General features: G+C 39.7%; 2 protein-coding genes across 4 annotated transcripts in view; one reads left to right on the top strand and one right to left on the bottom strand.

The window, feature by feature from the left end:
- phyhiplb (phytanoyl-CoA 2-hydroxylase interacting protein-like b) lies at nucleotides 1–19,435 on the top strand. 3 transcript variants are annotated; one of them, XM_058407077.1, is made up of 5 exons: nucleotides 1–195; nucleotides 13,817–14,013; nucleotides 14,917–15,091; nucleotides 16,431–16,552; nucleotides 17,702–19,435. In XM_058407077.1, exons 1-5 carry the CDS (start codon nucleotides 90–92, stop codon nucleotides 18,233–18,235), a joined length of 1,134 nt encoding a protein of 377 aa, XP_058263060.1. In that variant the 5' UTR covers nucleotides 1–89; the 3' UTR covers nucleotides 18,236–19,435. The 3 variants fall into 3 exon arrangements, with proteins under 3 accessions (XP_058263060.1, XP_058263061.1, XP_058263062.1); XM_058407078.1 differs by lacking the exon at nucleotides 1–195 and adding an exon at nucleotides 6,824–8,581; XM_058407079.1 differs by lacking the exon at nucleotides 1–195 and adding an exon at nucleotides 6,827–8,597.
- Nucleotides 18,801–24,709, bottom strand: part of fam13c (family with sequence similarity 13 member C) — a 12,755-nt gene continuing 6,846 nt past the window's right edge. The window contains exons 5-10 of the mRNA XM_058407076.1: nucleotides 24,298–24,503; nucleotides 23,810–23,893; nucleotides 23,597–23,692; nucleotides 21,971–22,155; nucleotides 20,606–20,707; nucleotides 18,801–20,223 (exon numbers count right to left, since the gene is read on the bottom strand). Of these exons, the coding sequence (XP_058263059.1) occupies nucleotides 20,109–20,223; nucleotides 20,606–20,707; nucleotides 21,971–22,155; nucleotides 23,597–23,692; nucleotides 23,810–23,893; nucleotides 24,298–24,503 (788 nt within the window). The 3' untranslated portion in view covers nucleotides 18,801–20,108. The remainder of the gene's footprint in view (nucleotides 20,224–20,605; nucleotides 20,708–21,970; nucleotides 22,156–23,596; nucleotides 23,693–23,809; nucleotides 23,894–24,297; nucleotides 24,504–24,709) is intronic.

Genomic DNA, 24,709 nt, shown 5'->3' on the forward strand with positions numbered 1-24,709 from the left:
CATTGAGAAAGCCGGGTAGGGGACAGAGGAGGAAGGCAAGGCGAGCCGCTCAGTGCCGGATCTGCTGTTGGGATATCATCAGTGAAGAAATGGAGGTGCCACGCGTGGCTCGCAGTGTGAGCAGCCCCACGAGCCCGTGCGAGGACGTGATGAAGAATCTGAGCTTGGATGCGATCCAGCTTTGTGACAGAGAAGGTAGCGCTTTTGCATTGTCCAGCTAAGTCATTTCTCTCTCAATTGGTGTGTATGTGTGTGTGTGTGTGTGTGTGTGTGCGCGCGCGCGCATGGGAAGGTTTCGCTTTCCTCCTGTTGCAATCAAAGGTTACCTTTATTCGTCTTTCTGTCGAGGAAAATCAGACAGTCCTCTTAGTCAAAATCTCAAAATAAGATATCATCCTATTTTCTTTTTCTTGTTTTTTTTTGAGAAGTGTAGTCTTAAACTGATTTTAGGAGCGATCTTCATTTCAACTTCTTAAAGACGAAAGGCATGTGCCGTGAAATAAAAAAGCGGCGTTCGTTTCGATTTTCAGCACCATGGACACGTACCTCACAGAGAAGACAAGGCTTGCGGGGGGGGGGGCGTTGGGGGTGCGGGGGGTGGTGGTGGTGTTATGTTGGGGGTGAAAAAAGAGAAACCCGCCTTGCTTTTTTTTTAAATTAATTTATTTATTTATTTTTGCAAAGACCAAATCCTATGTTAGATTGGACAAACATCTATAAACACACACACATATGATCTAAACAAGCTCGGTTTGTCTATAAGTCTGATCCATAGTGCACATTCATAATGCTGATTCATCTTCTCTAAAGTAGAGTGAGATTCGCAGTGCGCCTTTCAACAAAGCAAGGTGACTTAGGTGCATGGAGACTGTATCTATTAAAGTTTAATGATTCTGAAGATGTGTTAAAACAAAACACAAAAAACAGAATAAGCTCTGGAGTGAGAAATGAAGTAACTAAAGTTGTAAAGAAATGTAAAGAAATGAGCCCCCATAGTGCTGAGGTACGACTTACACAGTGCCCAGGTACACACTGTAATTAATCACTGATTTTAATTCACCAGATTTTGATAAAGCATTCAGCATGGCTTTTTCCTCCCTTAAACATTCAATAAGGGCTGTTGTGATCTACGGTGATGTCCGCTGTCCTTACATATTACGCAGTAATGACAAATGTACATGCACCTAACCTGTCCTGGGGTATACTTTATCTTCTTAGCAGCAAGGACACAATGTCATTCAGGTATATATTTAAGACTCATGTTTCTTCTCTGGAAATATAACACAGGCTATGTGCTTATGTGGATCATAAGGTATACATAACATACAAGCTGCAGTATGTTTGTTAGATAGTTTGGACTTGAAGATCATGGCTAGTGTGTGTGTGTGTGTGTGCTCTCGTGAATTTCTTAGGAGGGCTACTTTATATTCCACACCAGCACTAGCACTCTGTTAGAGGAACCTGGAGTCCCTTTGGTTATGCTGAAAGAGAAAAAGAGAGTAAGAGAGAAAGAAAAAAGAGAGAGAGACAAAGAGTATCTGTTCTTACTTTGATGGTTTTGCTGGGAAAAAAAATTGAGTGTTTTGCATTGAATCTAAGCCGGTCATATACACTGCTTTCTCCTCACTAACATTTTAAATCAGCTCTGCACGTGCCATTGTCTCAATTATCCAAACATGTGTGCTCTCTAATACAGATTCCGATGCCAGATGGGTTCCTGTGATGCCCTTCTTTGTGATTATAGTGGGGGTTGGGACTGTAATGTGTGCCCATATGTGCCCAACAGACCCCCATACAGATGCTGGCGGCTCCCTCGTTTTTCACATATGACATCCAGGTCTGATGTGGCACAACATGGGGCATGATGCGGCTATAATCGATACGGCTGAGTCATGCTGGAACATTCTGTTCAGTCCCCAACTCATCCCTGTGCTTCCTACCTCCTGATTCACCTCGGCAGTGACGTGTCTGTCACTTCATTTGGTTTCCATTCAGACTCATTACCATGTGAAGTCTATAATGTAGCGTGGAGAAATGTAACCCTTGGGAAAAGCCCTGGAAGCCCCAGCTGGGGCAGTCCTTTTGAAAAAGACTGATGGTTGCGAGTTTTCAGACGCGTGCTTCTTCGTGCACGGTCCAGCTGTGTGGGTGAGCACTGGGACCAGGGGAGACTTTGCCATCTGCTGAGCGTGCCCTCCCACCTACCAAATGAATAGAGCAATTTAGCACAGGCCATCAATTTACTAATTGTGTCCACAGAGCTTGTGGCTTGGAGAAAAGACAAACATGGGCAGAAAAAGAGAGTTGATTCATCATTATTAGCCCATTCATGCTTAGTGTGGTGGGATGGGTTGCTCGGATGAGTCTAGGCCAACTGTGTTTAATTGGGTGAATCCTATCATAAAGGAACCATTTAAACCAGTGGACTTTGCAACAAAGAGATGGTCATGCTATGGCTTATTAATTTGAATAATAAGCTCTCACTTTGTGCAGACTGAATTTCAGAAAAACCAACAACTGCACAAATACCCTGCGAAAGCACTCAGTGGGATTGTGCTGCCCTTTCCCATAAACCGCTGAAGTATGGTGTTTTTTTCCTGTTAATTCAATATTAATGATCCTAGTGCCTTGGTTATGTCTTGTGTCACCATGTACAAGTGCATCACATGCGTTCTCATTCCTCCTCTCAAAACACATCACAAGTTCAGTGTTATCAATGACAGCTATATTTCACACACAGTATGAAGTAATGGCACTGAGGCTGGCTGAATGCTGAGTGCTACACTGTCACATCTCACATTTGCGGCTCTGTGCATGGGTGTCTGGCATTCATCTGACTCAAATATACACAATCTGCTGCGTTGCCAGTAGAACAGCCCAAAGAAATATGTTTCTGAGTCTAAATCTGTCTAAACAATTCTGGCTGTTCGTATACACAGAACTCCCAAAAATCTTTATTTATTTATTTATTACCCTCAAGCTCAGAATACAAAATGAGCACAGAATTTGACTAAAGGTTAGTAAACAAACTTGCCTTGACATGCTTAAAAATGCATAATATTTAATTATTAAATATTTAACCTTGATATAAAATCTGTCATGAATATTCATTTAAACTCCTAATGTACGCAAAAATAAAGTATATATTCCATTCTTAGCATATGGCATGCTATTATATCATCTAGGCTCTGAGTAATGGCTCAAATTTCTGAATCTTACATGCAAGCCTAACCCTTAAAGACTCTGTTCTGATACTGAAGACTGACATTTGTGTGTAACCTTTAGCCGCTGCTGGCTTTACTGAAATAATTGGCGTGACCAAGAGGGTGAACATCATGGTGGAAAAGTTCAAGGTTGTATATATTCCTTTGAAATTGTGCCCCGGTGCTGTGAATGATCCTTCACTCTTTAATGAGAATATGTTTTATATGTATTAACTGGTTTTAGTGGTCTTTCACTGCTTAAGATCCAGTGGTTCAGTTTATTTCAATGTAACTTTATCCGATGGCGCTTTTAACAGTGAATATTGTTGCAAAGCTTTACAAATATATCTATTCCGAATATAAATTATACATGTTTCATTTTAATTTATTCTTAATGAGCAAGCCAGATGTGACAGTGGCGAGAAAAACTCCCCTGAGACTCATCTTCATCTGGATGACAGCAGAAAATTTCCCAAGATATAAATACCAGGAATACCAGACACCCACAATGTAATATATTAATGCAATATATGAAATATAATGTAATATATATAATAAAAACTATGAACTATTCTCCAAAAATATGCCTAACAGTATTTGAGGTGCTCTAGGCTTCATCAGGTTTAGTAGACACCCCTGCTGTGCCATCCATATGCTCCTGTACTCTTAATGGTGGCCTAATGCGCTGCTTTTGGACTCTCCTCAACACCTCTTGGCAAGAACGGCACAGTCGGACAGGACGGACTGTGGGTCACTGCCAACGTTCCCTTTCAGTAGTCATGTTTCCTTGCTTCCTGTTGTAGCCGCTTAAGTTATAGCTTCACACTTTTAACAGTAAATATGAAAGGTTTGTAAGAGAGCAGCTTTCCACAATAATAAATTAACATTGCTATTTATAAACCTTCTTATTTAAGTTCTTTGAATAATTCTCGGCACATCCTCTGATGCTTCTATAAATATCACAGGCAATGTGAAGGGACTGTGAAATGCAATCATCACAGGATTAAAGGAAGAAACAAAAAAAAAAAACAAGCAATAAAAAAAACAGTTCCTTCTGATTTTACCATCATTATCCAGAATGCATCAAATGATTTGAAGACATCTATTTAAGTTCAGGTTCATATAGTGACAATGCATTTAATGCTAAATAATGCCAGATTATTTTTTCTATACTTCACTAAAAACTGCAATTTTTTCTTTTTCTTTCTTACATTATGCAGCTTCTTTCTCAAAGCTATAGCAACCATCAACCCAAACCCCACCTGACCTCCGACACCACCCAACCCCACCCCGGTCATCCCCTAGTCCTTTAAACAGCTATTATGGTCTAAAGACCATACATACATCTCAATTCTGTGCAATCTTATATTTTTATTATTATCACCACACATACACTATACTGCCAAAAGTACTGGGACACCCCTCCAGATCATTGAGTTCAGGGCTCGGCCCCTTAGTTCCAGTGAAGGGAACTCTTAATGCTTCAGCTTCATACCAAGACATTTTGGACAATTTCATGCTCTTTGTGGGAACAGTTTGGGGATGACCCCTTCCTGTTCCAACATGACTGCACACCAGTGACCAAAGCAAGGTCCATAAAGACATGGATGAGTGAGTTTGGTGTGGAGGAACTTGACTGTCCTGCACAGAGTCCTGACCTCAACCCCATAGAACACCTTTGGGATGAATTACAGCGGAGACTGTGAGCCAGACCTTCTCGTCCAACATCAGTGTCTGACCTCACAAATGCACTTCTAGAAGAACGGTCAAAAATTCCCATAAACACACTCAGCTGAGGAGGTTGGGGTCAGAGTGCAGGGGCAGCTATGATACAGTGCTTGGTGGTTGTGGTAGGGCTTGAGCAATGACATCTTACCTTGCCTTAATAATCTATGTATATATATATATATATATATATATATATATATATATAAAACCCATACCTATTACTGAATTATTGAATTTATAATAAAATAAACGGTTAATCCTTGTGAATGTGAATCAGGAAGCAGACATGTGATCACACAGAATCATTTCATTTATAGAATCCACACCATGTCTAACTATTATTTTATTTAAATGATTTTTTCTCACATACTGTAGAAATGATGAATGAGTCAATATAAATGCTTTCTCTGAGTGCTCACATATGCGTGAACATATTTTTTAATACATTCGGTGCCAGTAATTTCTTCCACAAAAATATCATGTGCAATCTGTCCACAGTTTTTAATTGGTGCTGATTTAATTAAATGTTGCAGCTGTGTCTCTTGATAATGTCTGAATTCTAACCAAACCTTCTTCTTAAATATATGTGACTCTTCTCACCAGCTTACTGATAAAGAACAAAACAATACTAAATATACTGTATATAACAGCCTAGTATTATGCTTTATTGTACACACAAAGATTAGATCAGGTTTAAAAAGCAAGTTTCATAAAATAAATGCCATCTCTGTCTCTCTGGGGCAAACTACAGCGACGGTTAACGATAATGAAATTCGAGCCTATCAGGGGCTGTCGTTAAATTGGGTGCATTTTAATTACATCTGCTAACAATCTCCTGACTCAGTGTGAACAAGCTGTGTCCTCCTTTTTAAACTGACTTCCTGCCAGTGTTTCAATAGTTTCTTATTCTGTAGCATGATGGTGTCCATGATGCATTCTGATCATGACAGATGGTGAAATCTCAGTCCACCAAACTTTAAATATCCTGCAGAGCAACATTTATTACATCATTAAAAAACTGAACCGACTACAGGAGGACAAGTCAGTGAAAGAGTCAGGAGGAATTTAGTTAGAGGAGCAATCAAAGGTAACGGAGGAGCCGCAATGATCCTTGACTTAGAAGAGAGAAGAGCTGTTCACAGGACAAACATAGTCCAGACTCTCACCTGGGCGCATGGAAGAGTGTTGAGAAGAAAGTCATTACCCATGAGGAGTTCACAAAAACAGTCCACATTAGAAAAGATGTGGAGAACGATGATTGATCTGATGAGACCAAACTGGAATTTCTTTAGCTATTGCACAGTACTACATTTGTTAGACACACAAACATTGTTAATTACCTTGAGAACACCATAATCCTACTGCAGTGAAGCATGGTGGTGGTGGAATCATGGGACTGAGAAACCGGTCAGATTTGAGGTCAGACTTACAGATGTAGCCAATCCAAAAGAACGAATACTTATGCAACCAATAAATGTCTTATTTTGTTGTTGTTGTTTAATTAACCTTTGTGTCACAATAAAAACAGATTGCATTTTCAGATGTTAGGCATAGTGCGTAAATCAAATCCACTACAAAATATGGGACTGTGCAAAGGGGGTGAATACTTATGCCAGGCATTGCAAAATAAGAGTCCCTATGGAATGGGTCATGGAATGTAAATTGACTGATCAGACATTTTCAATCAGTATAAAGAAATCTCTGTGAGTCTGATGGCTTTCAGTGTGTGATGTGTGTTTTTCCCACTGTTGGATAATCTTACACAGAATTTTAGTGGATGAAGATAAACACCTTCATATTTCAAAGCTCTTGAAGCATCTCAGAGAGCAGAAATAGGTTGATATCAGCATTTACTTTATCGTTATAAACAATTAGTTTGAGAAAAAAAAAAAAGTATTATGTTTGGAACTTTCTATGGATATATCACCAGAAGGCCAGATAAACACAGAAATACTTATGAAATTCTTAAATCCCTGAGTGTCTACATTCATGACACATTCGTGATACATACAATCACCACTGTGGACTGGAACATGACAAACACTCAATGCTGAACATGGACACAAACAAAACAGGAGGAAATTCTGTTTTGTTAGCCTCTGGGAAAAATGTAAAAAATATTCATTTCACAGCGTCACCCATTTAGCATTGGGTGAGCCCCAAATCGAAGCTAGGTCCAGAACCAACATCTCTATAATTCACCTCTAAAGTTTAAAATTCGCTTCTGTACCTCTACCAAGACGGCAGATCATCTCCCCCATCCTCCTCGACTGATTTAAGAATTAAACAATGAAGCATAGGTTATTTATGGGGCAACTGATGAAAATTTCAAGCGTTGCTACAGGCACAAGTATGGTCTGATAAAACCCAAACTTCCATCTTCAGCATCCTCAGTCCTTGATAAAAAGAGGTGGAGAACCATTACAGGGGTAGGCGTGCTGCTGACAGGAGAACCTGCATGGTTTATGAGACTGAGATGAGACGAGGCGAGATCTGTTCATCTAAACTCATTATGTCCAAGTTAATGACTGGTTTAGATAGTACAGTTTATAATGGGACTAAATTACAGAGGAGGTTTTTAAATGGGAGTAGAACTTTAGACTGGAACTAAACCCCTTCGTAGTCTTCAACAATGTTCATGTAAAGCGTTGCATTGTTCTCCTTCTGTATTGTACTACACTGGTGCTCCTCTACTGTTCCCTCCATACAGTATAAAGGAATCTTAAGAAGGAAAATGCTATTAATAGGCAGCGGGGCTCACACACCACGTTCCAAAATGACTTTCCTAATGCTTTGTACTGCGTGAGCCTCCCTCAGTGTCATGTTTTTGTGTTAATTACTACCCCGGATGAATAGAACAAAGGCATGGTCTTTTCCCCACGCTGTTCAGCATGGTGGTGAGGAGGGTGACACAGTTCAGTAGAGGGAAGGTCCTTGTGCTGAATAGGGTCCTTGTAGGGCTTAGTAAAGTGAAGAGAACAGGCAGAATGAAGACATGCTTTGTCAGCGGCTTTGTGAGCTCCGTCTGTCTATTGTGATCCGGTCACATGAGTGACACTGAACTTATATACAGAATATATCCATACAGTGTGTGGCTGGAAATTCCTCTATTACCTTCATGCACATCATGAATGTCTGGAATTAAAGTACACTATGGAGACTGAACAATATGACCGTAATGCATGTGTGTGAAAGAGAAACTTTTACTCTGTTAAAAGTGCATGAACTACAATTAAATAACAAAATATGACGCAATCGTTTGAAAAAGTGGCATAATGAGCAGAAAGCAGACAGAGGAGCCGGTGTGAGAAGGTTCATGTCTTCTCTTTGATTTTCAGCTTCTGAAATCAGGAGCTTATCGTGCAAAAAGAAAAAAAACAAAAACCTAATCTCATTCCACCTCCCTCACTGTCTCACTCATTCTCATTTCTGACCGCTTCTAATCACACAAGCCGTTGAGATTTAGATGATGACATAATCCGTGCTCCTCCCCTGGGTGCATGGCAGCAGGGTCTCTTTAAATCAAGTGCACTGGTGTGTAGGGTCAGTGCTCTAACTGGACACTCAGCCATGTTCGTCCTGAGCTAGGACACAACAGCGTGCTTCACACAGCATGAGCGAAGGCCATCTAGAGAAGCTGTTACACGAAGGTACTTATTAAAGCTGGTAGGTCATTTTTGTCTTTTGAGTCTAATCTTGTCCAGATCTTCTTAAATCACCAGTTGTGTTGCTTTGGGCTACATACTTCAGTATAAAAGGATTAAAAGAAAGAATTTTGAAAAACCGCCATTGGGGCTAATTAAGGAATATTTACTCTGGCTTACTTATTTGATATTTCATAAGAAATATCTAGTCAAGTTGCTTATCCTTAATAAATATCATATGGAAATGCATGCTGCAAATAGTCTGCATTAAACTGTGCAAAATATTATTATATTTGTTTTGAACTGTTTGTATCTTGGGGCAGTTTAATACTAAAACCCCCAAAATAATGATAAAGCAAAATGATTCTGCTTTGGTTTCCATGAAAATGCCCTTACAAGGAGAAGTTTGTGAGGTTCGGTATTCCCAAGACAGTTTAATAGGAACTTGGCTGAGTTTAGTGGAAGTGCCTGTTTTGTTTTTTTCTCTGTTTGACAGTAATTGTAATGCAAGTGGTTATTACTGCTTGAGTTGGTTATTGTTGATTTATGGGTTTTTCTGCTTTATAAATCATCTTTACTTCATGCAGAGTTATGTAGGGTGTGAGGCTGACTGTTACAGATTTAATTCTGCACTGACGGTGAAGCATTAGGCATATTAAAGTGCACTGGTCATATTCTGCCACCTGCTAGCTTTAGTGTCTGTGACCGCTAATGGAGTTTAGTTCAGGTCAAAGATTGCAAAGAGTAGCACAAGCATCTGGGTATTAAGGTAAAAAAAAAATGCAGTTGCATGATCTCAATCCTCTTTTAGACTTTTTGTGCAGTTATTTTTGGTGAATGGAAACAAATTTAATGGGAAATGTATGTCACAAATTTGCGCAAAATAGTCCATGTTGTTAAAAATATCAAAGATTTTGATTGCATTAATATTACTTTGAAGTCTGTATGTAAACCAGCTGCCTTTATTAAGTCACATGATCAGTTGAATGGCATCTGACCGCATATAATTAAAGGGTCACGTGACCTTAAAGTACAATGATGAGTTTTTGTTTTTATTTGCCAAAACCCACTGATCACACACGGAAATTCTAGTCTGAAAAGCAACCAGGAAGTTAAGGGTCCAAAAAAGAAGCAGACATGGGAGACAAACTGCTTTATGAAACACTGCCAAGAAGAAAGAAGCTTCTAAAACACAAATCCAGACCAAACCCTACAGTATTTGGATTTTGTTCAAAGGCATGTGGGAGACATGTCCCAAAAATGTTCTGCTTCCTTTACCTTAAAGTTGAACAATTTACTATCATTCTAATTCTTATTTCAGTTCATATTCTTTCCGATAGAGCATGCTTAATTGAGTTTAACCCCTGTTGATACCCTTTATTGAAACACAGTGACACAGTGAGTATCTAAGAGCACCAGAGTTCCCAGTTCAATCCTGAGCTTGGATTGCTGTCTATGTGGAGTTCTTCCCATATCTGTGGAGGTTTTCTCCAGATGTTCTCCCACACCTAAACCACAGCAGAAGATGTATGGAATACTTTGGGTGTGAATGACCATGTGTACTCTGACCTGTGATGGGTCTGCACCTCATCCAAAGGTGTGTTCCCCCCTTATGCACAGTGTTTCCAGGTTGCTAAAGTTGAATGAATAAAAGAATACTGTTTTTAGTTTCTTTGTTTGTTTGTTATTAAGGTGACACTTTGGACTGTCTTGTTTGAGTCAATGACACAAAATACCAAATAAATCCAAACAATTTCAATTTCTGTCTTGTGTTAATTACAGGGAATTCTATTAACCCTGAATTTTTCCCAAGTATGAAAATTGCATTTTTGTTTTTCTACAGGAATATCAACTCCAAATTAATTCCAAGCCACTGGCAGCAGGAATGTGTGGGTGTGTGTTATGAGAGCTGGGCTATTCATTTGTTGCTTCAATGCATTCAGGGTTTCTAGTGACAGTGCAGTATTTGTGACCTGCATAGGCACTGTGCTCTGTAATCACACACAGATCCAAAAAAAGGTGTTTTAATCTTTTAATCTTCAATACAGCTCTCTCTGTCTCTGTGTCTTTCCTTTGTAAGATATTGAGGAAAGCAAATAGCAATAGAGGAAGAAGTGAATTTTTTTGTGTGTTTTGGCTGGAGAGATGCTTTCCTGTGTTTAAAACCCCTTTTACTTCTGAAGAAGAAACCCCGGAGGATATACCCATTGCCTCTGGTGCTTTTCTCCTGATTCTGAGCAGCTTCCCTTCATCTACTGTTAAAAACTGAGAATGTGTTGTGGTTCTGATGGCACGTTTTAGCTGACTGGTCAGGATGCTGTGCTTGCTGAGAATTCCCCAGAGTTCACCCAGGGTCTTTTTCAGTTTTACTTGTTTGTTACTTTAATGCTGAAATGTGAAAACTGGCTTCAATATACTGTGGTGGAGTGGAAAGTGATGCACTTGTGTTATGTTCACTCTTTGGACCCTTTGGTACTGATCCGGTCGAACTGATCCAGCACATTATTGGGTTTTAATAATAATAGTAATAATAAATACACAAAAGTCTTTTACGCATATTGTCTTTATCTCAATTCCAAACATTTTAAATAACATTTACAATTGTCAGATCAGATTTTACAATGAAAGTGTCATCCATCTTGTGGCAAAGTAATCATTTGTGTAATAAAATATACTGTAATAAAGACCTTAGTGGCATAACTCTAAACAAAATGGAACCAAAGTTTCAATAAATGCTTATTATTTTGAACTGATTCATCAAATACAGGTGATGAACAGCAAAAAGAACGAGAAATAAAAGATTGTTGTGGTCACTGGCTATGAAATACATCTGCAAATGTAAAAACACTAAAAATATAACACAGGTCAGTTGGACCCGAAGCCCACTCGAGGGCTAAACCCTGCTGTACAATCACTGTTTAGAGCTTGGTGATGGACGCTGCTCTTCCTTCAGCAACACGCCGTGCATTTATGACAGTACTGACCTTTATAAACAAGGATATACAGCATACATCACAATATAATTCTATTTACAGCTTAATTGATTTGGCCTTTAGATTCCTATAGATTGGACATCCAACACGATTTTATAATAGCACACTGGAATATTTTTAGAGGTTATATTTTCATCAAATCATATTGTATAGTGATTTAATGGAATATATTGTGCACTCTACTGTATATTGTGTACTTCTAACTCTAAATATACACTAGGTATTAGTTGTCAGAGTTGGCCTTTAATAGTGTTGGACTTCCTGGCAGGATATAAATGCTGAAATCCAAGGCTCAGTTCTTGATTAGAGAATTGTCCAGTGTTATAATAGACTGCAAAATAATTACTGAAAACTTTGCAACAACAAATACAGTGAATACAGTCCTGGCAAATAATCCTAATTTCTATAGAAAGGGATGTTTAGTTTTAGACTATTATAGCATTAACACATCATAATGTCCAGATGTACTTCAACATCCATCAGTCACGAGTCTCCAAATCTTCACCTTTATTTAACTCTTTTTACCAGATGAAAAAAATAAAAAAATAGAATTTGTCATTTGTTTTGTTGTGCTTATTTTCAGGAATCACAACCATATGTATATATTTTGAACATCTAAATCCTGATTTAGTCGCTGCATCGCTGTTATAATGACCTCTACTGCTCTAAGAAAGGCTTTCTATTAGATTTTGGGGGGTTTTTCCATTCAGCATTTAGTGAGGTCAGATACTGAGGTCAGAGGAGAAAGGCTGGGGTTCAGTCAGCGTTCCAATTAATCCCAGAGGTCTTCAGTGAGATTTGAGCCTCTGTGGCTCTGTGCAGGTCACTCAAGGTTTTCTACTGGATCCTTTCTAAACTGTGTCTTCATGGTTCTTCATGGACATCACAGCCTGGCCACTGATTGTGTGGTTCAGCCTGCAACACCAACCCCTTTTCATGTACCATCCTCAGTCCATCTACTCTTCTGTTTCTCACTGTGTTTCCTGTCCCTGCTAGCTTACTTCCTGTTTCTACTCATGCCATAGTCCTGGTTCAGTCTCTGTTTTCTCTCCTAGCTCAGTCCTGTCCAATCTGATTATTGCTGTATCTGCCTGCAAATGCTATTCCTTTTGTTCTGTAGGTCTGAAGGTCATTCATAATGCACTTCATCCTAATTTAAAACTAATGAAAGAAATGTGAAGGGTTAGCGCCTTTTGTTGAGTTTCGCTAACTGCATTATCTCCCTGTATATTATCTTAAAATGAACAGAATATTGGTTAAAGCAGGCTGGTGAATCAGATTTTCTCACTACTGAAACAGACTACTAAAATAACAACTAAATGCAATTTTAATATGATTTCTACATGAACTTGAGGTCAGGTAACGATCCAGCAGTGAATTTTGCACATTCCCTCTTCAAAATCCCCTGTGTAGGCTTTAATTGTTTTATTTGGACTGCCTGTCTCTGCTCATGTTCCTTGTTTAGTTTCTGTATGTACTCGTATCCTTCACTCAGCAACTGTTTGTTCCTAGTTTAATCTTTGTTCTGGTTCCAAAGTCACACCGATTCAGATCCTTCTGTTAGCTCGGTTTCTGTTTCTGCTCCTCGCTCAGTCTCTGTCTCGGGTCCTGCTCATGTTCTCCAATTATCTGTCCTGTTCCTGCACTCAGCTCTGCCTTCAGCTCTTGTGTTCACTCCTCTTGGACACTCTTTAGTTCTCCTTTGCCACCCTGATGACTGTTCCATAGCAAGCTTCAGGCTTGTCTCTATCTCTGATCCTGTACTCATCTCCGCTAAGTGTGTGTGTAGCGTATCTTTTATTTTTGATCTTGTCACTATTAGTCACTGAGAAATTCTCAGCTCTGTCAGTATCAGCCACTGAGCCTCACTCTGAATTAGTTGTGAGATAAATATAGTCTCAGGCTAAGATGCTGCACTCAGGGGTCATAAAGTGTCTAAAATGTTTTGTACAGTTTTCTGGCCACAGTTATTACAATCTGGTTATGTGTCTCCATGTATAATCATTTCCAGGTCCTGGTTTCCAGCAGGAAAACAAGATGTTGAACAATAAAAATGTAAAAATCAGCTCATACTTAGGACCATATAGCATACATTCAAAGCCCCAGCTGGGTGTAGGCTAGTATACTGCCCACTGTTCTAAAGCAGAAGCCTTCACAATGAGAGTCCTCAAGCTCATAGGGACGTCTTTGTATCTTTAACAATCTCTGACTTTATTTCTCTCTTTCTGTGTCTCTTTCCCTCTCTAAGGAAATAAGTCCCAGGACAGTGGAATCGCAGAGATGGAGGAGCTCCCTGTTCCTCAGAACATCAAAATCAGCAACATCACTTGTGACTCTTTTAAGATCTGCTGGGACATGGATTCCAGGGCCAAGGAGCGCATCACACACTACTTTATTGACCTTAACAAGAAAGAGAACAAGAACGCCAACAAGTTCAAGCACAAGGTTTGTATAATTCATGCAATGGTAGAGTATGTGAAGTTTCCTGCTCAGCTTATTAAAGTCCAGCTATTTTAAAAGGCAAATGCAGCTGAACGTGAATTAGTTTGGACTTGTTCAGAAAAGAAGCATGCTTACATTTACATTTCTGTCATTTACCAGATGCTCTTATCCAGAAAGACATACAAGAGTGCTTTGAAGTCTCTACCGATGAATACATTAACACTGGTTCAATAGGTCACAGACTTAGGATACCATCCGCCTAAAACTGTGTTGGTTGTTTGTTTATTTTTATTAACAAACAAACTGGGAAATTAAGATATAATTAAAGTGTTTCAAGAAGAGGTAGGTCTTTATCTGTCATTTGAAGACGGTCAGTGACTCAGCTGTTTGGACATCTAGGGGAAGTAAAAACAGAGAAGAGTCTAGATGTAGACCTACCTCTTACTCTGAGAGATGGTGGACCAGTCGAGCAGTGCTAGCGGTTTTAATTAGTACATTAAATTACAAACATGATCTAACATGTACTTTATGTGTTCATTACTATGGATGAATTCATCATGTCATAGTTAAAGTTATTAGTTTGTGGTTAGTACATGCCTTAACTCATCATTAGGTTATGAATAAGGAAGTATTAATTCAGCTATTAGTGAACAACATTAATCTTATAAAACCAGATCCCTTTGATGTTTGGAGAAAAATGGTTAAATATTGCTGGTACACATGGAATTGTAATAATGATTATAAACATTATATAATTACTGTGCAGGAAAATGATTTTAATACGTATTGTATTTAATCAGCAAATGAGCATCTGGAACGGTCCTTATGTGAGTCAGTGGAGTTCAGATGAGGGGTAATTGTTTGAATATTTAATGACCGCTCTGCTCTGCCCTCTGCCTGCCCCAGGATGTCCCCACCAAGCTGGTAGCCAAGGCAGTGCCTCTGCCCATGACAGTGAGAGGCCACTGGTTTCTGAGCCCACGCACTGAGTACACTGTAGCAGTCCAAACAGCGTCCAAACAGAGTGACCGAGACTACGCTGTGTCCGAGTGGAGCGAGGTTGTGGAGTTCTGCACAGCCGGTGAGCAAAAAAACCCACGACAAATGTGTTATATTATTAGATATTATATTAACCCACACTCATTTTCTGTTCTCTGTTTCTGTCTCTGCTCATCTTAAATGCCAATACATCTTCATGGCAGTTATCAGAACTGTGCACAATTCCAGATTTTATTTCACTTCATAATTAGACTGAACTGTAGCTTGATGAATCCTTTGCTTTTATTGGCTCGCATAAATTAGGGTGTGTTTCATGTAAATTAGACTCGGCTATCACTCACCAGATTGAACATGCCTCATCATAGGTATCCTATCTTCTTCTTTGGGCTTTTCCTGCATCCTCAACACTTACACCCACTAGCTTCATCTCCTCATTTATTCCATCCATATACCTCCTCTTTGTCCTTCCTCTTTTCCTCCTGCCTGGCAGCTCCATGTCCAACATTCTCCTACCAATATACTCACTCTCCCTCCTCTGGACATGTCCAAACCATCTTAATCTGTCCTCTCTAACTTTGTCCCCCAAACGTCCAACATGAGCTGTCCCTCTGATGTACTCATTCCTAATCCTGTCCAACCGTGTCCCTCCCAAAGAGAACCTCAACATCTTCAGCTCTGCTACCTCCAGCTCTGACTCCTGTCTCTTCCTCAGTGACACTGCCTCAAAACCATACAGCATGGCCGGTCTCACCACTGTCTTGTATCACCTTCCCCTTGATTCTCACTGATATTTTTCTATCACATCCTATCAAACCCATAGGTATCCTATGGGTTTATTAATTTTTTTTAATTAATTTCTACAATTTAGGAATGTTAGCACATCTGGAATTAGGCAGCGTACAAAGAAATTTGTTTCTTTTATTAGAAATATTTATCTGGTGAAGCTTTACTCACTCGTGTTTGGAATAGACTTCATGAAGGAGCTAAAATTTCCCAAGCCAAAATTAGCTGAGGACATGTTGGCTGCTTGTACTTGTTTGGGGAAACAAATTAAATTGCTCATATTTTTGCATAATGAAGGACCAATGTTTTTAGCCAATTGGTTTGTTGCTTTGTGATGTGTTTTTTGTTATTATTTATTTTAGAATTATTATACATGTCCATTCTAGGACTTCTAGGTTCATGGAGCAAAAACATCTCTAACATTTGTTTACTTTTAGTAAAAGGGGTTTTTTTTGTTTTGGAGAAGAATTTAAGCAGAAAATCAACTTAAATTACAGTCATTTATTAAATCCACATATCTCGTAGTGGAATAATTGAGCAGTGTTTATCACTGGTGTCTGTTGCTATGGTTTCATCTGGGTACTGAGATTCGTTCTGGCCTCTTTCCTCTTTTTTTTTCTCCTTTTTCTTACTTCCAGATTACTCCACAGTCCATCTCACACAGCTGCTGGAGAAAGCCGAGGCTATCGCGGGGAGAATGCTGCCCTTCTCCGTCTTCTATCGCAACCAGAACAAAGAGTACTTTGACCATGCAAGGCATGTAGATTTGCACCAGCATCTGTGTGTGTATATGTCAATATCTGATTGGTGTGTAAACCTGAATTGGGTGTGGCCTGAATCAGAATTTTTTTTTCTCTCAGTTTAATTTATCAATTTTTTTCCAATGATGGTCATATTTCCCAAAAAAGAAACTACTAGCCTAATTCCTGCAGGTGTTTTTTATTTTACTTGCTAACCTCCGGGTGAGAATTAAACCCAACCTGTAGTCTCAGGGTTGCACTCTGGTGGTCTGGTGGGGAAACGGGGACGGTATCCATGACAACCTCATATTTATATCCATAGTTCTATATATTTTTCCGACTTAGGTCTGTTTGTTCCATTATGTATTGATCATATATAGATAATGACATTTTATCCCACATCAGAACCCCAGCCAGTGTCTGTGTGATTCCTTAAGTGAGTCTCTACATGTACTACATGTCTGTAAACAGTGCATGAGACTGCTTAAGACTTTCTCTAAAAGGTCACATTTCACAGTATGGAATCGAAGTACGGTGGTGAACGCCTTCTCATTTGACGTTCTCATTCTTTTACGCTCGCGAAAGACTAAAAAGATCAAAGGAAAGGAGACGGTCAGTTCTGCAGCTGAAGATAACAGAACTGACAAAAGCGCTTTATTAAATCTGCCAAAAGAGATGAAATGAGATGTGAGAAACACCTTGGAATCTAATTAGCTTCATTTACCTTCCACATAAGAGTCCCACTGAGCCCTGTTAGTGGCATTTGGCTCCGAAAGACTTTATGGAGAGATTTTGTGTGTTTGCATAGCCTGCTTCTTTCTCGGCATCTCTCTTCTATCTCTTAATCATATGTTTAAGCCTTTGTGTTCTGTTCGTTCTTTGCTGTACGATCGAACATATTTCAGTGCCGCTTCTAGCTTGACATTCATGTCTGTACTGCTGTTTGAACACGTCGCTTTTTCTTCCCTTTTTATTCCTTTACAAGTAGATGTTTGAGTTATAATTGATGGATTTGTAGTAGATGCAGTTCACTGGATCCTGAAGTGTGCAGCTGTTTCTTGAGTCTCTATTTTCTTTAATTAAAGAGCAAAGTCTAATATGTTAATATGCAGCATGAAGAATGGTGATGATTAGATATTTACGTCTAAATGCACCCTCGTTACAGGGAGGCGCAGAAAAACAAGATGCTGCCATTGGTGAAGGACAACAGCGGCAGCCACGGCTCACCCATCAGTGGCAAGCTGGAAGGCATCTTCTTCAGCTGTAACACCGAGTTCAATACGGGTGCCCCACCGCAGGACTCGCCGTACGGCCGCTTCCGCTTCCAAGCGCCGGCCGAGGCTCTCTTCAACCACAACACTAACTTGTACTTTGCAGATTTCTACTGCATGTACACGGCTTACCACTACGTCATCCTGGTGCTGGCACCATGCGGCTCACCAGGCGATGAATTCTGCAAGCAGAGGCTCCCCTTGCTGGACATCACCAACAACCGCTTCATGACGTGCACCGAGGATGAAGAAGGGCGGCTTTCCTTCCACCATGCGCAGGACCTCATCCTAGAGGTGATTTATACAGACCCCGTGGACTTGAGCCTGGGCACGGTGGCTGAGATCAGTGGGCACCAGCTCATGAGTCTGTCTACGATCAACGCCAAGAAGGACCCCAGCTGCAAGACCTGTAACATCAGCGTCGGTCGCTAAACCCCCGTTCAAGCGCCCCCTGCTGTTCAGTTCTGTTCTGTTCTACCTGTTTGTTCGAAGTCTTTTCTTTCCAATAACTCTCTCCTTTGATAACCCTGTAGGAGTCTCAAGGCTCCTCGAAATGCATGTGTCTCTCAAGCTTTTTACCAAACACTCATCTCTTATTGAGTATATTCGACCGTAGCTCTATTTTTCTATCCGTATCCAGAGGCATCATTAGGACTATCCTTGTGTTAAAAAAAAAGGGATGCCTCATTTGCTCCTTTAATCCTTATTGGCTGTGAAACCTTTTAGAGTTACAGTGCCATATTTTGCCAAAGGTGACAACATAAAGTAGCATCAATCTGATAATGTAGCTGGATATATACTGTACAACGAGGCTATATACTGTACGTGTGTATTAATATTACACAGATTTCGGATCATTCTAAAGAACATTGTAGACGTCAATAACGAAACGATGACATCAGCACTTCTTTCCTAGGCGTTCTGCAGTGTTTCATGTTATTTATTCCGATCTAAAAACCTACTATACTGTGTCTGACACTTAATAAACATTGCCAAGTAGTAGAAATAGAAAAATATTTATTTTTTAACCAGTGTATAGAAAACGGAACGGACCAGAAGTGCACGATACCAAGGACTTTGGGACAGGAAATGGATGCACATGAGAGCAAGAAAGAAATTTCTCAAAAAAATTAAATTTGCACAAATCTACCGCATAAAAACAATGCAAAATTAACATGCACTAAAATCTATTGTTCAAACAACGAAATAGTCATGGTGGCTGTGTACGTCAAAAATTCCATCTGGGAACACAGCTAACACATGACACCGAACAAACCACACATGATTGTAGAAGACGGCTCCATGTCGGCCTGGCATGCAAGACACAAACACCATTGTTTAATATAAGTTGTTGTGGCTGAAACGGCAAAGCAGGGTTGGTATAATCTGTAGAGGTTGTTAATTGTTTGGGGGTTTTTTTCTTATTTTTCTGAGTGTGTTAAACTTTCTGACCATAAAAAGGACCATTGTGCTTCATGGTAAAGTGGTAAAGCATAGTCAAATTTCTTATACCTTTATATATATTTTTTCTTTGAATCTTGTCATTGTCATTTTGCCCTTCCTTTAAGAGGCTTCTTAATGTGTCACAGTTCACTTCTTTGTAAAAAAAAAAAATGAAAAAGAAAAGTGTAATAGAGGGACACATTCACAATATTTCACAATAGTTCACATTATAGTTCACATCAGTTGCCACTAATACAAGCATTTGTGTGCTTCAGCAGCTGGTAAGTTTGCATATAATATAAATCTAAATAAGTGCTCTGGGTTTTCAGCATAAAAGTCCCCGCCCCTTTTCCGCCCTAACGCCCGCCCGCCTCGACCCTGAGCATCATGGTCCGATCGTCTGAGAGCACACTGTCATTTCGTTTCAAATTACTTCAGAATGACAAAAAACTCAGAACAAGAAACCAAGAAAATTGCATATTGATTCACGCTTTGGTTTAAAAAAAACAAAAAAAAACAATATAAAGTGCCATATTTTCAGCATTTCTTTTCCTCTTTAAGACACACACATGATTTGTCAGTCTCCGCTGAGTTCGGAATGAAGAATGAGCACAAAACAGAGACCTGCATTTACACGTTACGTCATGCAGAAGCCACGTAAAGGCTTTTTTTCCTCCCTTAGAGATAGATCGAACCCTGCATATGGGACGTTCGGGGCAGACCACTTTAGTACCGGTGTTAAAGTGCATTGTAGTGTTATTATGGCACGAGCATGTCATATGTACGTAAAAAACATGGTTTGGTCCAAATATCTAGATCTGTATTGAAAGGCAAACCAGGATATAGTCTATATGTGAATAGTCTATGTAGTTTCCTGTTTGCTTAGCAGAACCTCCAGCAAGCGCAGTTTAGCTTTCAGGCTTTTGTACTCTTGGTATTCTTCCGTCATGGGAATCCGATCGTCTTTTTGTGCAGTCCTTGTGAGAGCCGAGAGCAGAAAAAAAAAGAGAGAGAGAGAGTCATTAATAGAGACTTTGTGAGCCCATTTACCCAATGAGAATAACCCTTGTGCTGCCTTATTGAAATAGTTTTGTACATGGGTGGATATCAGCTACAAGGAAATAGATTTTATTTTCTGCAAATCATTTGAAATACTGTGTTTTTTGGTGCATTGATTATTTTTTTCTTCTCTCTGCCAGTTGATCGTATTGATGTGCATTAAGCTAACCACACTGAAATGCCTGGTGGATGTGTGTATCTTTTCTTTCTCCTGCTCTTGGTGTTTTACAAATGCCAAATGTAACGTACGTGATCATTAAAATGTGTTAATGTCACTGCTGTGTGTCCCTCGAGTGCTACCTGCCCATCTGTCTGAAGAAGTGCTCCTCGAACTCTCTGATGGCTTTCCGTTTCCTCTTCTTCTCCGCACGAGTCTCACGCAGACACTGGAGCAGCTCAGACCTGCAAGCCATTAAAGAGATACGTTTATACCATGAGTGTCTTCACAAACCCTGATCGCTTATTTATAATGCAATTATTCATTGTTTACAGTCATCAGGGATTTATAACATGAATTTAGGCTGAAATGTTGGACAGACAGACAGACAGACAGACAGACAGACAGACAGATAGATAGATAGATAGATAGATAGATAGATAGATAGATATATAGATAGATAGATAGATAGATAGATAGATAGATAGATAGATAGATAGATAGATAGACTATATGGGACACCCCTCCTAATCATTGAATTCAGGTGTTGTTTTTCAGGGGTTGGACTCGGCCCCTTAGTTCCAGTGAAAGGAACTCTTAATGTTTCAGCTTCATACCAAGACATTTTGGACAATTTCTTGCTCTTTGTGGGAACAGTTTGGGGATGACCCCTTCCAGTTCCAACATGACTGCACACCAGTGACCAAAGCAAGGTCCATAAAGACATGGATGACAGAGTCTGGTGTGGAGGAACTTGACTGTCCTGCACAGAGTCCTGACCTCAACCCCATAGAACACCTTTGGGATGAATTAGAGCGGAGACTGTGAGCCAGACCTTCTCGTCCAACATCAGTGTCTGACCTCACAAATGCGCTTCTAGAGGAACGGTCAAAAATTCCCATAAACACACTTCTAAACCTTGTGGAAAGCCTTCCCAGAAGAGTTGAAGCTGTTATAGCTGTAAAGGGTGAGACAACTCCATATTACATTCATGTGCATATAAAGGCAGATGTCCCAAAACTTTTGGCAATATCGTGTAGATAGATAGATCATTTTTAGTCAGAATGAAATTTAAGATTTTAAGATGGTTGTAATTCTAAGAATCAGTTTTTAAGCTCTGTGTGAGATGCCCAGATTAATCATTGTTTAATATTTCTAATTAAGATTCTGTTGCCATGACACTATAATGAGTTACCGGAGGTGTGTTTTTTATTCAGTCAAAATTGGATGTTTTTACATCATGTTATTAGCCGTACGTGACTCTGACAGAGGGACACTGAGCTACACAGATTACAACTCAAAATTTAGTAAAGGTTGTCAGCTTATATCCTGTGTTCCTCTGACCCCTGGCTTGTTCCTATTCCTTTGACCCCTGGCTTGTTCCTATTCCTCTGACCCCTGGCTTGTTCCTATTCCTTTGACCCCTGGCTTGTTCCTATTCCTCTGACCCCTGGCTTGTTCCTATTCCTCTGACCCTTGGCTTGTTACGACACTGAAGTGTGTCTCACCTGGAAGCAGCGTGGAGGTTGGACATGTTGAGTGCAGGCTGTCGAACTGCTTTCACTTCATCCAAAGGTGAGACAAATGCCGTGTCACTGTCCCCATCTTCATCTTCCTCCATCGATTCAGGGGTCGGTTGCCGTGGGGGCTGAGTTTGCTGCACATACTCTTCATCAGAACCTTCCTCTTCCTCCTAAAGCGCAAGAATGAAAAGCAATCAGTGTTCTGATTTCAACATGAGGGCCTAATCGATGTAAGCTCTGAATCTAAAAATACTTTCCATCAGTTTTAATCCAACATTAGTTGAATGTCTTACTGAAGAAAAGCTTGTTGAATGCTTCTGTCTTGCTTCTGTCATTTAAATTCCTTCATCAGATACACATGATTGAATTGAAATATTAAAACATTAAAAAAAAACACTAACATTACCACTGCACTGTTCTACAAAATGTTGGTTAATTCGCTCAATTTAATAATACAGTTATAGTATTAAAGCTCAAGAATGAAAAGAAACGAGTCTGCTGATTAAGGGTACAAAGTTTTATACACCGGTCAGCCATAACACTGTGAGCAGTGAGAAGTGAATAAAACTGATGATCTCCTCATCATGGCACCTGTTAGTGGGTGGGATATATTAGGCAGCAAGTCAACATTTTGTCCTTAAAGTTGATGTTAGAAGCAGGAAAAATGGACAACCGTAAGGATTTGAGTGAGTTTGACCGAAAGGGCCAAATTGTGATGGCTAGACCACTGGATCAGGGCATCTCCAAAACTGCAGCTCTTGTGGGGTGTTCCCGGTCTGCAGTGGTCAGTATCTATCAAAAGTGGTCCAAGGAAGGAACAGTGGTGAACCGGCAAAAGGGTCATGGGCGGTCAAGGCTCATTGATGCACATGGGGAGAGAAGGCTGGCCCGTGTGATCCGATCCAACAGACGAGCTACTGTTGATCAAACTGCTGAAGTAGTTAATGCTGGTTCTGATAGAAAGGGGTCAGAATACACAGTGCAGGACGGGTCAGGGCTGTTTTGGCATCAAAAGTGGAGCAACACAATATTAGGCAGGTGGTCATAATGTTATGGCTGACTTGAGTGCGTATTATCTGAATCTATAATCATAAAGATTTTTCATGAATGAATTTAATTAAATGCTGCTTCAGTTATGGTTTATAATATTAGTATTTGAATAATGAAATTTGATGAAACGGATTTATCAAATACAAATACCAAACGAGAATCAACTCTGATTTCCATGTTAAGAAAAATGCTTTGAATTTAATGAAACATAAATAAAATAAATTGGTAATTTATTACCAATTTATTACCAATTTATTATTGGGACCCAGTAAATTTTACTACATAATTAACTTTGATCAACTCTTCCTAGTTTTTACTTCCTGGTTTTTAGTTTGATGTAAGTCCTATAAATGCTGAAATTTCATCTTATTTTAATTTTCAGCAGCAGAACCAGTCCAGTGTCTGGGTTTTTTAGTATTCTGTATGTTGTTCTGATGAAGTAGTGAACCCAGACACTGAAGGGTTAAATCTCAGGGCCGGTCCCGAGATGAAAATATAATAAAATGGGAGCTGAAGGACAACAACAACAACGTTCTGATGGCGTAGTGAAGCTGCACGTACGATGGTGGTTATGGTGGGAGTGGCACACAGCAGGTGCTTGACCATCTGGTATCTGTCATAAAGCGGCTTGACCAGGTTCCTCTCCTGCTTGGTGTCCTGGAAAAAACAAATAAACAAGAGATTAGCACAAAGCTTAGCAGAATATGCCTTTAGCTTACTTCCTCTTACAATGTGAGTAATGAATCGGTCAGTTCGGGGGTGAAAGGGTCTTACGGGGCGGCCGTGTAGACTCTCGAAATACAGCAGGCATTTCTGCAGGGTGAGCTTCTCCAGCGCCATCTGCCTCTGGGTCATCTCCTGAGCAAATACGGTTAATCATGGGTCAGTGTTTCACATTCCATTTTTTGGGAGAAATTATTTTGGTTCCCAAAACACTATATGATTGATTTCTCTAATTCACATTAAAATGTTTATAGAGTGTTTATTACAGTGTGTTAAAATGTTACCCTGTGCTTGGACACATATAATTACTGTCTATAAATCTCCTATAAAAGTCTCCAGTCTTATGAACATGCATATTAAGATGATAAGATCTAGATAAAATATCATATTTTTCTAGTATTATTTTGTTATAATGTGACCGCAGAATGACCACCAGGATATCTTCTACATTTCTGAATATGAGTGTGAGTGTAACCTAAAGGTTAATGGTCAGAGTCGGTGAACTCGTCTGAACAGAATGAATCCACAGATGGCTTTACCTTCATGTTGTCTGGGAGTCCAAGAGCCTGGCGTTTCTCCCTCAGTCTCTTCAGCAGCATGTCCACCGTCTCCTCCAGAGAGGGCTTGTGCTGCTGCTGCTGCTGCTCTGGCGCCTCATGCAGGCCATTCGAGTATCTGCAGACGCCTGTGGGCTGGTCATTCTCTTGGCCTCTCGATTCCTCCACTGACTGCCTCAGCTTCAGATCTGAAAGACGGATCAAAATAGAAAAAGAGACGCTTCTTTCAGATAGATTACATTTATTACAATATTTTTTTATTATTTTTATTATAAAATCACTTTTTTTTCACCTTGGTTTTGATTATTAATGCTTTTCATATTTTGACAATATTAGAAAATATTTTTTAAAAATGCGTATACATAAAATACTGTATATCCAGGGTCCCATAATA

This window comes from Hemibagrus wyckioides, linkage group LG13 (genome assembly GCF_019097595.1).
Source record: "Hemibagrus wyckioides isolate EC202008001 linkage group LG13, SWU_Hwy_1.0, whole genome shotgun sequence".
Classification (NCBI taxonomy): Eukaryota; Metazoa; Chordata; class Actinopteri; order Siluriformes; family Bagridae; genus Hemibagrus; species Hemibagrus wyckioides.

Bases quoted from the DNA above. Each gene is read 5' to 3' on its own strand.
- phyhiplb (XM_058407077.1), top strand. From the start codon at position 90: ATGGAGGTGCCACGCGTGGCTCGCAGTGTGAGCAGCCCCACGAGCCCG. The intron at 196-13,816 runs GTAGCGCTTTTG...TCCCTCTCTAAG, and splicing joins CCAGCTTTGTGACAGAGAAG to GAAATAAGTCCCAGGACAGT. The intron at 16,553-17,701 runs GTAGATTTGCAC...CGTTACAGGGAG, and splicing joins ACTTTGACCATGCAAGGCAT to GCGCAGAAAAACAAGATGCT.